The following is a 16424-nucleotide window of genomic DNA, read 5'->3' on the forward strand; positions in this document are numbered from 1 at the left end:
ACATTGATTTTACAATAATTTGTAATGCTCGGTTTGTAAAAATGGAATTAAAATGAGAATTTGGATGATTCCACCTATTTTGGTGGAAGACCGAATCCTTATTTTGGGGGCCAAATAAGGATACCGGATCCCACTTTTTTCTAATTCCCATTCCCATTCGGCGGACCCAAACAGTAGATATGAAAATCTTGAGAATTCCGTATTCTAATTCCAGCTCTAATCCACGAGCCAAATGGATTCATTTAGAGCCATTCAATTTTCCTAATAGATTAAGAGTCTATCAATAAAGACTATTCCAATATATTGACAAATCAGTTTTTAATACTATATCCTAAATTTTTATCATAACTTGACAATTTACTCCATATTCATATTAAAAGCATTCATTGGGTACCTCATGGTTGATATGTTTGCCCACATTTTTGTTGGATAAAGTTATCTTCCTGAAAAAGAAAGAGAGAGCGAGTGGATAGCATTGCTGGAGAGCAGCAGTTATCACCAATTATTCTTCGCCATACAATCAGCCATTTCAAAACATAAAAAAAATTCTGCAGATTATGAGAGTACAAGGCAGGGAGGCGTCCATACAAAAAGAGCCATCGTATGACAATGGAGAAAAATGAGACAAATATAAAGAGGCATCGGAATGTCTGAGGGCAAAGCAGAAACATAAACGTGTCAAATTTGGTAGGCGGGAAAGACGCAAAATGGGCATTGCCGATTTGGCCCCACATATTTTGTTTGACGGTTTCCCATTGTCCAGTAAATTAGTTGATATGAGCTAGTCGCTAAATCCTGCATTTTCCACTTGTCTTTATTATATTCTGTTCGCCAACGGGCCCTGTGTTCATGGAGAGATTCCCCGTTTTGACTTTACAATTAATGCGAACTAGAAAGAATGGAGTAAACATGCAGTTCGGCCTCCAAAATATATGGATATAAATGTGATTGTTGTGTTGATGAGGATTAATAAATAGCTAGGGCTGAATTTCCCTTCATCGGAGGATTTGGGCATAATTTCCTTCTCAGGAACCCACCAATCTATCACAGATTTATGAGTATCTATAAAAGAATCAACTTTTGGAAATTATTCAGAGTTTTTGTTTTGTATTATTCAATTCAGCGAGGGAATCGCTTCCTTGAAGCGTTGTATATACAAATTCGGAATCAAGAGTTTTCGCAGGCTGAGGATTAAATTTGTAGCTTATTATTATTATTGATTGTCAAATTGAATTGAGGAGATGAAGAATAACGAGGCGACGGGCATATCTCCGTCGCTGCCAAGCAGGAAGCAGAGTTTGAATCAGAAACGGGCTCCGGGGGCTTCGGAGTCAAACAAGAAGAAATCTTCTTCGTTATCTGACAATGGAAAACATGAGCCATCCCGAAAATCTTTGGGGAAACCTCGTCAACCGTATGTAATTATTCCTTTCACTTATTTTAAGACATGTTTCTAATCATATGCTTCACTCATGATTTTTTATGATTGGCCACCAATTACACAGAGGACTGTTAAGCACAACTTATAACATATAATCCATTCCTGGGCGGAAAGCTTTTTTAAACGTTCAGTAAGCTTTCACAAGCTGAGAAAGTTTAAAACTTTATCTATATAGTTCTGGATTTCCCTGGAAGTCCAGTTACTTCATGCATGTGGGCATCGCAGTCGTATAATAGATAGGTTTTTCTGAGCCACCACTAAATAAGTATAGGTCAATAAGATTAATTTGAAAGTTAAATCTCAGCAAATCATTACACAAACTTAAATTTATTCTATTTCGTCAATTTAAAACATGAAAATTAATCTTAAAGCAAATGACTTGTTTTGTACGTATTCTAATAAAAATCTTTTCAAGCAATTTCACATTTTTTTCCTATAATCATTTCTCTTAGTCAGACCAGCAAAATAAGGGAATCCTTTAAGGCTAACCCAAGCTCAGCGTCAATCGCCTCAACCAAGACTGGACCGAACTGCCAGAGGTAGAAAAATACTAGCTTCAAATCTTTATCATCAATCCATATCCGAAACCCGCCTTCAGAAAATGAGGATTTAGCTAAGGCCCGAATCCTGCTTTATTCCACGTCTCATTCTGAGTATTAAATTCGGCTTGTAAGGATTCTAACGAAGGCTATAAATCTTTATCGTTTCCATGTCTGTTTCCAAGCTCTGACTCTAACCTTCTCATTATTTGGTCTCATTGTAAAGGGGCTGTAGGCATAGCCAGATGTTTACTCATCTGCACAGCCTTAGATTTGAAGCTCAGTTATTCAAATTCAAAAACCATTCTTAAAAGCAACCTATTCTTCACACAGCGCCCAAATAATTTTTTAATTTTTGCCATTTCCTTAAACTTCCCCACATAAAGTAGAAAATGCACAGTTCAACTTATAGGACTTTTTCTTCAGTCATGCTCAAGCCATCCTATAATTAAGAGAGATTGGATTTTCACAGTCCACAAAATTTATTGTTTTGTTTCTGGATTCCACTGTGTGAGATTTAGTTTGCATCAATGTTTCACATCATACTCGTTGATCCATCACTATGATGAGATCATAGAGTATGATCCGAAACATTGATGCAAATGAAATCTTACAGATTTCATCTTGGTGACGGATCATGGAGTATGATCCAAAATGTTGATGCAAACTAAAGCACACACAGTGGAATCCAGAAACAAAGCAATAACCATCCTATAATTACTCTATACTCCATTTCACTCTGCACTATGCAATCAGGGTTGGTTTTGTGACCCGTGCATGGTCTCATGTTCCATCCCTTAAGGCTAGAAACAGAAAACCCAAGTTCGGTCACTACATATCCTTTTTCCTTATTAAGAAACTTCACTTAATCTCTGACATCCTTACGATGATCGTTGTAGATTCTTGTCAGTCCATTTTGTCACAATAGAGCATGTATGTTCGCTGCATTTGAATGAATCCGACCATAAGATAGGTTTATTGCCACATATTTGACTTCATAATTATGTTTGTCCAGCATTGAATTGTTCACAACTCACTGTAGATTATTGCCTTTCAGATTTTCCATATCTCTAGCTGGACTAAACATAAGGTGGATGCAGGTTTGAGTTCAGGGGTTTTGAAATTTGTCATTGACAAAAGGATGAGATATCTAGGTCCATATCTTAATCATATCAGCCCTTTGGTCCTTAAGATTTCACAACTTTCATTAATCTTCTTTTTAACTTGTTACAGCCAATAATCAAGCAGAAAGAGCTGAAATCTTGAATTTATCTTTTGAAACTTGACATTAAAATTTCTATGAAAATGATGTAATGTATATTACAAAGTAATTGGAAAATATTTGCTTGTTATTAACAGTGATCAAAAGATTAATTTATAAAAGAGATTGAACGATGTTTCCTTAAGAAACAATTGTAAATAATAGAAACATTTTATTCTTGAAATAAAAAACTAAATATTAGAAACATTCTAATATTTACAAAAGATTACAATGGATAACCATTAGATACTAAATAGAGATAATAGAAAAATTTATTATCGTAATACCCTCCTTTAATGGTTAATCTATCTAGAGCACAAAGCTGTCAAAAATCGTAAAAGGCAGATTTTGTCTACTCAAGGTGCTCTGCACTGTTTGCTGTGTGCTATGAACCGACTGCTTAGATAGGGCAGCTAAGCGCTTCCGACTTTCAACCTTCATGTGCCCAAACTTGTGGCAATAGTTGCATTTAATGTTTTTCTTCCGGGAGCCTTTTGAATCTGGAGTAGAGGATGTTTGCTGAGAAGACTGCTGAAATTGGCCTTTATCCTTTTGAAAGGATTTGGCAACAAAGGCTTGCTCTCTAGAGGTGGAGCTGGAACTACTATTGAATTGTTGTTTCCACCGATCTTGCTGAAGCAAAAGTGTGCAGAGATCAGTGAACTTCAGATCAACACCAGAAGACGTGATGTTGAGATTCTCGATAAAATGCTCGTAGGAATTTGGTAAACTCTGGAGAGTGATAACCACAATGGCCTTTTCCTCCATCTTGCGACTGATGGCAATCAACTGATCACGAATTTTCTAAAATCCTATTTAGGTGTGCCTAGAGCGAGGTTTGCTCATCCATGATAATAGAAAACAGAGTGTTCTTCAAGAAGAAAGCTCTTCTTTTGTTAGAATTCTCATGGAGACGTTTGAGATGTGCCCATATCTCTGTAGTTGTCTTACCAGATCGAATCTTAGAAAGCTGATCATCAACTACGGATAACTTGAGAAGCATTGTTGCCTCTCGATTATTCAGATCCCATGTATTCAGATCAGTATTAGGGGTAGTCGGACGCTGTGTAACACCCAAAACAATTTGATCGGTATTCCTATATTCAAAAATTGCTGTGATTTGCTGCTTCCAAGTGTTGTAATTCTGACCGTTGAATTTTGAATTGCTCTCAAGCAGAATATTGGTCAATGATGCCATAGCACACTTTTCAATGAAAAAGCGTGAAAATTTGTGAAGCCACGTTCTTTGAGGCAAAAAAATGAAAGACTCAAGAAATTTGAAGGATGACTCAGAAGAGAGCTCAAAAAACTCAAAAAGAATATGTTGTCAATTCTGGAACAGTTGGCTTGAAAATTGAGGCACCCAAAAAAAATAGACGACAACCTAGTTGAGATCTCAAAAAACCCACCAAGAATCTGTAAATTTTTTTGTTGATCTGGTACAAAAATTTAGGGTTTTCAACAAAAATGGCCCTACTACAAAAAAACCACATAAAATGACAGAAATGTGTAGAAAAAATAGACCGATCTAGATAGAAATGGGTTGTAGAACCAAACCAGAAGTCAGCAGATTCAAATATCTCAAAATTGAAACCCTAGTCCGATAATAGAGAGAGTTGGAAGCAAATATGCATGTAAATAATTTAAAAAATAAAAGGTAGATAATTTCAACCAAGAAATTATAATTATTTTTGAAATTTTTTAGAGTATTGGCCCTGATAACATATTACGAAGTAATTGGAAAATATTTGCTTGTTATTAATAGTGATCAAGAGATTAATTCATACAAGAGATTGAACGATGTTTCCTTAAGAAATAATTGTAAAGAATAGAAACATTCTATTCTAGAAACTGAAAACTAAATATTAGAAACATTCTAATATTTACAGAAGATTACGATAGATAACCATTAGATACTAAACAAAGATAATAGAAACTATTTATTATTGTATAATGTTTTTGTACAATAAAGGAAATTGGCACTAAAGTCTGAAAAGAAGTCAAATAGAAATTATTTGTAATGGAGATGGCATTTCTAAATAATTCATAGGGTGGAACAAACTTCCCCAATGAGGTATCGGGGGAAGTTTTAGTTCTAGGATACTCCAAGAAGATCTAGAGCACTACGCTAGGAAAGACTAGTCTCCATAGACTTTTAGCGTTTGGTTATATGCTAAGGATTTTCTTAAATCATGTACCACAAATGATTTTGTCCTATTTTTTTATTTATTTGACCATACATTTTTTAATTTCTAAGACTAACATATACTTTCTAGAATATATCCTTTTTTGTGTTTTGTGCATCGTCTCTTTTTCATTGTTGATTTCTTCTGCACTGGAAACTGACTCTAATCTTCAGAGGCAATTCTAGTTTTGGATCCTCTAGTAAATCCAGACCTTACAATGTAGCATTATGGTAGGACATAAAACTCCTTTAGTTGTTCTGGCTGACTTTATTGGTCAAGTCAGCCAAATCAAGTCCATGTTTTTTTTGTCACAGATAATGAATTCATTATTTATATGACTTGGTTGTGGTATTATGTATCATTATCCTGAGCTATTTTTAATAGGAAATAAACGACATTATTTTTATTGTTTCTTTGTGTCTTGTTTGTTAAGTTGTGCACTGGCATTGTAATTGAGATGTTTATTGACTTCATCATAGTATCAGGTTGGGTATCGCTTGGGCTTGTGGCATAAGAATGTCAGTGAGGGTTTTGAATTTAAAGAAATGAGAATTTTATCATTTTGTTCAGAAGATTAAAAGGCTAATCTAGAAGAGGAGCCTAAGAAATAGTTTTCAGTCCTCTCAATCAAAGCACTTATTGGCAGAGTTTATTTTGGAATCTGGTTGTCAATATAGTTGAGAAAAATGTGGAGGAAAATATAATTGTGCGTGTGCGTGTGCAAGGATGGATACATTAAAGATTGTTTGCAAGTGATGCTTTTTGTGACAAGTAACTGAGACAGCTACACCATTTTGTTCCAGGGCCATGTTTACATCAAGAAATACCTAGGTTTTCCAAGATGCAGAGAAAAATTTAGTTTGCAATGTATATGTTGCCTTTTGGCATGTCTTGTAGAAGAGGCTAAAGATGTAGCAGTCTTGGGACTGTGCAGCTACAATTTGAAGCACACTTTGCTACATAAGAGTTGTGTGATATACAATGATACAGACCAGTATCTATTCTGAGAAGGTGATATCTTGAGCTCACATATTTTTCTGCATGTGTTCTGATTTGAGAATGTTTCCCCTTACTGAATCTATTTCAAGTCAACTTCTGTACCTCGCAAACTATAGATAAACCATTGTGAAAAGTAGACAGATAGTTAAGTGGCTAAGTTAATTTGGGTGGATGCTTACATGGCATGGAGGTGCTTGTTGTAGAACAAGAATTAGTATGCAAAGAACATTAACATTGTCCAAAGGATGATTTTCCCTTGCCCAACATAGATATGATTGTAGATCTTACAGCTGGACATGAAATCCTGTCCCTTATGGATGGATTTTCTGGGTATAATCAGATCAAGATTGCAGAAGAGGATCAGCATAAGACAGCATTCACTACCCCCTGGGGAACCTTTTGCTACACCATGATGCCTTTTGGCCTAAAGAATGCTGGGGCTACCTATCAAAGAGCTATGACAGCCATTTTCCATGATCTTATCCATAGCATTTTGGAAGATTATGTGGACGATATCCTGGTCAAATCTCACACCTTCATGGATCATCTTGCTGACCTGGAAAAAGTCTTTGATAGGTTGGCCCAATATCATCTCATGCTAAATCCCAAGAAGTGTGTCTTTGGGGTCACATGTGGCAAGCTTCTAGGCTTCATAGTTTCTAAACGAGGTATAGAGATTGACCCCAAAAAGGTCAAGGCTATCTTAGACATGCCTCCTCCCCAGACACTGTGACAGCTTCGCTCTCTTCAGGGAAAACTTCAATCTGTCCGGCGCTTCATCTCCCAACTTGCAGATAAGTGTACACCATTTTCACACTTGCTAAAGAAGAATGAGAACTTCAAGTGGGATCTTTTATGTCAGCGCAGCTTCAATCAGCTCAAGCAGTATCTCACCAATCCCCCTATCTTGGTTCCACCAGTTCCTGGTCGTCCCTTGATCTTGTATATATCAGCAACACCTACTGCTCTAGGGGCACTTCTAGCACAACATGATGATTATAGCAGAGAGAGCCATCTACTATATTAGTAGAACCCTAGTTGGTTATGAACTCAATTACACTCCTATGGAAAAAGCTTGTTTGGCAGTTGTTTTCTCAACTCAAAAGCTTCACCACTACATGCTAAGTCATACCATCCAACTAGTCTCTAAGATTGATCCTCTCAAGTATATGCTCTCTAGAACAGCACTCACAGGCCGGCTAGCGAAATGGGTTATGCTACTAAGTGAGTTTGACATCCAGTATGTGGACAGAAAGGCAATCAAAGGGCAAGCTATAGCAGATCACCTAGCTGATGCACCTCTAGTAGATGCATATCCTTTGCTCACAGAATTCCCAGACGAGCATATCTGCCTAATTAACAAATAAAGTAAACATTCACAAACCAAAAACTAAATTCACATATATGCTTAGACAAAGAAAGAGAACAAGAAGTGCAAACCTCACAAGAGAAAACACTCCATGCTTTCTTGATTCTGTAGATGTGTCCTTTTGCTGTGGATGTATGCTCAAGATGCTCAAAAGCTGTTTCAATGGAGATGGGTAATGGCAAATTGGTAGCTTTGTGAGCTCTCAATTTGGCATTATAAGGGTATGGTTGATGGCTTTGGTTCTCAAAATAGCATGGTAACTTTAGCTCAAAGATTGTTGATGATATGGCTTGGGATGGGATTCAATTTATAGGCTAAGGGGTAGAGGGATGGAGGGCTTAGATGCAAGGATGGATGAAGGCTTAAGGAGGGCTAGGATGCACTCAAAGGAGAGCACATGGATTGTGCTTGTTTAGCACCAATGGGAAGGTGACACTTGTCACAAGGAGGATGAGTGTGAGAGGGTAGGGTAAAGGGTTGGTTAAAGGCATGATGAGTGGGGTTGAGTATGTAAGAGGGATGTAAGAGGAATGAGTGTGGAAGAGGGAAGAGTGTGGAAGATGGGTGTAAGAGTCATGAGTGGGCTTGTAAGAGTCTTTATGTTTTGTAAGAGCACTCATGACTTAGTGGTTGGGTTTTTTTGAGGGGAGACTTTGGTTTGGATTAGGAAAGTCTTAAACTTGTATAAGGAATGTGACAACATTAGGGGGTGGATTAGGCTTGGGTTTGGGATTAGCTTAGGGATGTTAGAGATGTGCAAGTGGATGGCATTAATGAGGGTGGGTGAGTTAGTGGCTAAGCTTGGTTAGTATGGGTGGATGGGGTGGATTAGGCTAAATGGAGGATTAGAGATAGGTTAGGGGTTTTTGAATTTGAGGATTTCATTTATCAAATAGATTTATTTAATAAATGGGGATTTTTGGAATTAGATAGGAGAAAAAGATTTAATTGATAAATAATAGATTATTTGATTTATCAATTAGGACTATAGATGATTAATTAAATTAATCAACTAGGGATGGCAAAGGATTAATTAAATAAGAATTTAATTAATGATGCCTTTAGAGATGGCTAAATTAGATTACCAAAGCAGTGTAATCAAATTTAGGTGTCTACACTTGTATGGTGTGGGCCCTGGGGCACTGGGCCTTGGTCCCCACAACCAATTAAAAAAAAAATTTGTGGACCAAAGCAGTCAGTTTAAAGTTGTGGCATCTTTCTGCTAGTGAGGAAGCCGATTCTGGATACTGGAAGAGGTTTTCTGTCAGGTGGGAAGAGGCTTGAGTTTGATCGCCACCCTCTCTGCCTCTGGTAATAATTGTTTCTTGAGGACTGATGTATGGTAATTGGGGCAGGGCCTAAGACATAATGGGCCAGCCAATGCCATAAGGTATTATACCAGGTGGAACTGTTCTGCACACTAAACCCAGAATCAAGTTTGAAACCCTTAAGAGTAAAACATTGACTCAGGAATTGTATGTGTTCTAAATTCTAATAGAGATAATAGATTGAGGCATAGTGCAGGCAAGAGCACGAGATAAATATTGTCTGGGTTGGAATGAGCTTTCTAGATAACACTATATTCAAAAACTAATAAATTGAGAAGGGATTTAGATATAGGCCTTGTAAAAAAGTAGGGACCTATAGCTGAAGTCCACGGAAAATAGCTTGTAACTTTACACAGGACCTATAGGATGACTATAAGTGGTGTCTACTGCAGTTTGAAAAAGGTATAGTTTTTTGATAAAACATAATAAGTTTTCCAAAAGAATATATAATCTCCTTATAAGGTAGCTTAACTGCCACTTAGGTAAATGATTATTGGTAGTTACTCCATATGTGAAATAGGAATTGCAAATTCCACTGCCCTGGGACTAGGATATGATCAATATTAATGATTTTCATGAGGAAACCTAGGATTTTCTGCCATTTATGGAGGCCTTTTAGAAGACAATATTTTGTTTTTTGGAGGTTTTGGATGTTTAATAACCATGCAGAAACTGCAGCTAGAGCAGAGCATTTGTGAAATTAACTGATTGTTGCATTGATAAGTTTAAGATTCAAGTAGATTCAATGATCATCACTTAAAATACCAAACAAGCGCATACTTATTGGCATCTTGTGGACACGTATGTGATGCTCAAAGATATTTACTTTTAGCCAGTTTCAGACATTAGGTATCATACTTAATAGAAGATAATGCTATTAACTTAATAAGTGCCACAGTTTATCCAAGTAGGCCTGCTTTCTACCAGCCCATATATTACAAACATAGAATGCAGTATAGAGCAGAGCATTGTTAAAGCAGCTAATTGCTGAACGGACAAGCAAAATACCAAACAAGTGCCTACTCATTGGCATCTTGCAAACATTCTACGTGATGTTCAAAGTTATTAGCTAATTTTAGGCAGTAGATTTTATACTTAATAGATGAGAATTCAATTAAGTGGGATAAATTAACCACGTAATCTCTTTTCCACCAACCCAGATGTAACATACAATGCGGTATAGAACATTTAAAGATGGAATTCATTTTGAAGAGTTAATTTTACACCATGGTGTCCAAGAAGATAAGAATGGATTCATTGCTTCAATATGATTGTTCTTTTAATTGCCATTCTGTATATCCAAAATTTTCATGAGTTAAATGTACATCTGGTCAAAATTTGAGGCTAGGGTCACAAAGTCACAAATGGGACATAATATGTCCACTTCAAGTGGAGATGAGTCAGTTGGGACCAAAAACAAATGGTATGTAAAAGGTTGTCACAATTATCAATGCAACATAAAAATATAGAACAATGATTTGTGGTTGGGTCCTCTTAGATGAGCACTAAGATTGTTGGCTCAAAAAAGTTTTTTTAGCTTGGAAACCAGCTATGAAACTCTAACAAAGCATCAAGTCAAAACCTTTTTCCAAGGTGACCTCATAATAACATTTTCAATTAAAAAAATATACACGCATTTTTCATGTTTATATTATGGGGTTCTTGTCAAATGTTCCATCATTAGTCCTTTCCTATTGTTAGTCTATTTTTTGTATGTGTGATTCAGGCAGATTAATGAATTCAAATAAATGTGTCCTTAAATGTTGTAACTTCATACCATATGCTGTCTTCAATATTGTTTTATGCGCTTCAATAGAATACATGGGCACAACACCATATGCTAACTCATTTCCAATTATGTCACACGGTTTTCACAATGTTAGCCATCTTCTGGACAATATTTTGTAACATTTCTAGAAAACAACATAACCCAAAAAGAGATGAAGGAAGTTGGAAGTCTGTGTTTCTCTACTAAGACTTCCCTTTTCCTTCCATAATTGTATTCTAATGTACTATGACTATTGTATCATAGAATGATAAAGATTAGATTTTGATAGGTTGGTAACAATATAGCATAAGATAGACATCTTGTAAGACATCTGATCTCTTGAATATTGTACAAAACTATTTGCCTAATACAGTCTCACGGTTGACATTTTTTACATGGCATCTTTTCCCTCGTGATTTTCTCTTGTTGTTTGAGCACATTGACTAATAACCAGCTCTATATCTTTTCTGTATTTCTATTCCATTCTTAACACATCTGAATCATTTTAGTGTTCTGTACCCTGGCCATTCCTGGACTCTAGATCAGGAGTTCCAGTGCACAACTATGTGAAACTTATGTATTTTCTATGGTCACTCGTATGAGGTTTGAGTACAAGAAGCTTGATCTCAAAACATGATAGAGTGCGTTTGGCAGCCATGGAAAGATGGGTTAGAGAAACATGATGTAGGAGAAAGAGTGGGAATCATTGAGCACACACTCAATTTTTGTGCTATGTTCAAGCCTCCTTTATACTCATCTACATATTGTTGGACACCAAATGCCATACAAAAAACAAGTCAATCTAGACATCCCTATTGTTGGGTAAAATAAATGCAAATGCTCTATGTAATTGGCGTAGGATCACTTGCATATAATACATGCAATCAATTTTTTGATGAAGAGAATGCTTTATTTGCACTTTTGAGAGTTTCCTTTTCTGCCAACAAATGGTGGAATAATTATTGGACTAGCTGTCAGGATGACATTACACTCAGAGATGCCTAGAAGGGTTCTGTAGCAGCACTGTAAGAAGCCTATCATACTTTGTTGGAAACTATGAGGATCAAAACATCAAATATCCCTAATTTTGCTTTGGTTGTGACTTATCAGTTGAAGAATATTGTGGTATATTCCTCAATGAGTTCCAAGTTGAAAGTTCAAGTCCAAACAAAATCTCATTTTGAAAGATAGGTTGAGCTTGACATGTGATCTTCAGATTAACATGAATTTCCAATACATTTTCTCAAGAGAAGCATATAATTATGCATGCAAATTTGAACTGAATACCTATTAGACAAGTCCCAAAGTTAGTTGTAGAGTAAATACCCTAACTCCTAAGTCAAGATCTTGCTGTATTCAAACAAGGAAAATGACCTTCATCTCAATCTTATTTGAAGAACAAAGCAAACAATTGCAAACAAAAATAAACATGTGGTGCACATTGCACAATTCATGACCATGGATGATGAGATAGGATAATGGTAAATGGATCATTGATATTGGACCAAGGGCTATGGTAGTGATTGCTAATTTTCAACTAATCTTCTAGTTTAGAAATAAAAGTAGATTATTTGCTCCATTCTCAAATGTGGTTAATCAAACAACCTAGTCACTTCATTGTTGACAATTCTAGCTAAAAGAACTTAGTTTCTCCAGAGACAGTTTTAAGACCAAATCTGCAAACAATTCCTCACCCATAATCATATACCATTGGATGGTTCAACTCACACATTACCCATCATTGCTCCTTTGTTTAAAAATTAGGTTTTTACAAGATTGTGCCACATTAGAGGATTGTGATGTTTTATTCAAGCAACCATAATTTTATAGTGTCAACTTTTAAATGCATGAAACTGCATAAAACATAAAGAGAGCAAACATCAAGATGCAAGCACCGAATTTTTTGTGGAGAATTCTTACGAGTAAAAAACCACAGCATACGGTAGCTTTCAATAACAAAATTGGGTAGTGACCCAGAATACATAAGTGAGCACCAACTCGCAAAGAGCACCAGCTCTCTTCAAAGCACCAACTCTGGGTAGCTGAAGCACCAGCTCCAGTCAGCTGAGACACCAACCTAGCTAAGGCACCAACCCAAAAAGAAACACTCAATAAACTCTGAAACTTAGAAGTCACCTTACCTCAACACTTCAATTTAAAATAACACACTTGAAAAACTATCCAGCTCCACAATGAGTTACACACATCACATCTCATCCCACCTTCACACATCTCAGCAAATGAAAATTCAAACATTGATACTAATTTCAACACTCTGCCTGGCCATCACAACACTGCACACACCAACATCATCTAATTAATTTTAAGGACCTCTTTCCTCCTTCCAAGACTCAGTGTATGCCATTTCAAAACAATTTTTAGAAATACTACACATATTCCTGTAAAAAAAAACATGCCCTGACTAATCTTCTAACAGCATCAACTTCTTTTTTAAAGATACATACTTATATAACATTCCATTCAATAGATAAAACTTTTTTCCAGCTTCATTGCTTTCACACAAAAAAAGAATCACACAAGTATCCACTGCCCATTCCAAAGAAAAGCTTGCCATATACACTCAGCTCTTCCATGCAAACATACCCATTCAACAATACTTGACTCTAATAAATTCAACAATACTTGACTCTAATAAAATCACACTGCCAAGTCAAAAACATATATAAACAACTTAGTTGCTTCACACTATATTTAAACCTTGCACAACAACATGTGTTTCAAGTCTTAACACACGCTTGCACGACTTGGTTTGAATGCTCAGAGTAATGCCTCAGTATATTTCCAACTATATGAATGTTCCCTTCCATGTAGGCAACAAATGTCAAAAATATTATTCACAAATAATCTTCATACAACTAATCCAATTAATTTTCTTCTCATGATACTTCCGTTTTAATCTTGCCTAGAATTGACAACGGACAGGGTAAGTCTTCATAGCACAGCTCAAAAGATAGTAATCTGATATAACAAAACTTTATTGTAAATCTTTAATTGTTGGCTGAAAGAATCTTATATTTTTACTCAGAAATGGTGTTTCAATACTAATAAAAAGATGTTTCATACGCCAATTATTTTGAAGCCGCCCACAATCTTGAGTTATATGCGACGAATGCACAGTTTAAAACTATACATCTCATTCCAAATTGTAGAATATGATCCTTTTGAAAATTCAAATGATGACATGGCACATTAATTTGACGATTTAGATGGAGACACAAACAGCTCGAGTAGACAGCTAGGTAGCTCAAGTAGAAACCCAAGTAACTCAACTAGACAATTAACTGACTGAAGCAGCTGAAGCAGACAACTAGGCAGCTCATACCAATTCTCTATCATTTAGAGTAGTCCTCTGAAATTTATACGACCTTGATCATCAACCTTTGACATCAATGGCAACATATTCAACCATTGTCATTGATGGCAACTCCATTTGAAATTTTGAAGCCAAACTGATGCAAAGAACAGCTCTGAAATAAATTGTTGCAGACTGACTGACTCTGAAATAAAGCTGCTCACCCTAACATACTTCTCCCCCTTTTACATCAATGACTGGAATCAACCTACAAAATTGAAATTGGGTCTGAAAGAATATGACAATGACAGCTCTCCTCGAGCCCAAACAACAAAACAATAATGGCGTGGAATCACTCCCAACATATCCCTTTTTAAATAATCAAGAATTTATAGATTGTTTGCAATCTTGCTTGCATCAACAATATGTTTACCTTCTTTTCTAATCTCACAACAATCTGAATTCAAAAGCCAAACAGTCCTTGATCACACAGTTGACGCACACTTCAAAGTTTGTGTTTCAACTTTCTACATATAGGGTACCTATGTCTTTGATTTTTGAAGATGTATTATGTACAAATCTTATCTTACCTCCATTAGTGCTTTTGAGAGTGATAAACTTGCTCTTCTTTCCAGTCATATGCTTAGAACAACCACTGTCAATGTAACATTATCTTTTTCCTTTTGTGCAAGAGAGACTGTTTGCACAATCACAGATTCCACAAACACTTCTTTCTCCTCCTTCCTCCAAACCTTAGCAAGCTCTTTAGCTTGCCCTCTTTCTTAAACTTCTTGTTCTTGGAGAAATTTGCCAGATACAAAAGTTTGCAGTGGGACCAAAACTATTACATTTATAGCATACAACATTGTAGTCCATTGGAGAAGCAAAATAATTCCCACTCCTAAGTCTGAAATCATTTCTTTCAAACATTCTAGAGTTGATTACCAGATAATTGCAAGAGAAGCAATAACCACGAACAAAAGAATTATTAATCCTAATCATACTTGTTTGTCTTAAGATAGGGGCTTTAAGAAAGCATTATATCCAACTTTTGATGTTGAATCCTTTGAGCTATCAATTCTGGCCTTCTGCTGTTCTTCTTTTGCAGACATAGAACTTTGACCTTCTTCAAGACCAACACAACCTTTATCTTTAGGTGATTTTTGTGAGGCAATGACCTTGTCCAATGACATTATTTTTTTTTTGATTTATTTTTTCATCATTCAGCTCTGTCGATGATTTACCTAACTTTCTAAGTGAAACAATCTCAACTTCAAGGTTTCCATAGTTTTCTTCCTTGAGCTCAAGCTTTTTTTTAATTTCTTCAATTTTCCTCGCTTCTACAACTTGGACCTTCAAGCCAACTATCGATTTTTTAGCTTCACCAAGAGCTAGAGATATCTTGGTATTTGCCTCATTTTCTTCTTATAGTAACAACTTCAAATTCTGTTTTTTCTTTCTAAGTCTATTGATTATACCTAGAGCACTTATTAACTCTTCTTCCAAATCCACTTCTCCTCCTTCACCAGTTTGATCTTCATCATGTACTTCTATGGCCATGAACAATATTTTTTCATGGAAGACTCTTCATCACTAGCATTAGATGAACCACATTCTTCTTTGCAATAGAGATTCTATTTGCATTTCTGTTCCTTCTTCTCTTTTCCCTTATACTACTTCTTGTTGAACTTGGGCTTCTTTTGATTGTTGCTGTCTTAACTTTTTGCATAAGGACATTTAACTGCAAAATTTCCTACCTTTCGACAATTAAAACACTTGAAAGGCATCTTTCCTTTGTATTTACTATAACTTTCTTCAACTTCCTTGTGAAATATGCCTCTTCAAAATCAGATTCTTCATCAGAACTTTCACTTGATACATAGTCCTTTTCTTCTTTCTTCGAAGCTTTGAAGAATGTCTCCTTTTTGGCTGAAGATCTAGAGTTTGTTCTCATCTCATAGGTTGTTAGGTTGCTATTAAGCTCATCAAAAGTCAATTTATCAAGTTCCTTCAATTCCAGAAACTTTGACATCAAAGTGATCAAGAAGAGACCTAAAAAATTCTGCATTAGTGGACTTCTCAATCTTTTCTACTATTTCCTTAATAGTGTTGCCCATAGTTGGCATAATTGCCGAAACAAAAGGCAAAAAGCCTATATATATTATGTAAAATAGAGAATTACAGTATGCTAGTAGAGCTGGGAAGAGGAAGATGTGATTT

General features: G+C 35.9%; 1 protein-coding gene across 2 annotated transcripts in view; it reads left to right on the top strand.

Moving 5' to 3' along the window:
- Window positions 1-359: 359 nt before the first annotated feature.
- The window catches only part of LOC149534836 (CBS domain-containing protein CBSCBSPB1-like), a 66888-nt gene continuing 50823 nt past the window's right edge, over window positions 360-16424 (top strand). The window contains exon 1 of one of the 2 annotated variants that reach the window (XM_089807733.1): window positions 360-1414. In XM_089807733.1, coding sequence (XP_089663859.1) covers window positions 1242-1414 — 173 coding nt within the window. In that variant the 5' untranslated portion in view covers window positions 360-1241. The remainder of the gene's footprint in view (window positions 1415-16424) is intronic. The other variant, XM_089807734.1, reaches the window with a different exon arrangement.

The sequence above is a fragment of the Cupressus sempervirens genome, chromosome 10 (assembly GCF_028749045.1).
Source record: "Cupressus sempervirens isolate cs-2001-9-10 chromosome 10, ASM2874904v1, whole genome shotgun sequence".
Classification (NCBI taxonomy): domain Eukaryota; kingdom Viridiplantae; phylum Streptophyta; class Pinopsida; order Cupressales; family Cupressaceae; genus Cupressus; species Cupressus sempervirens.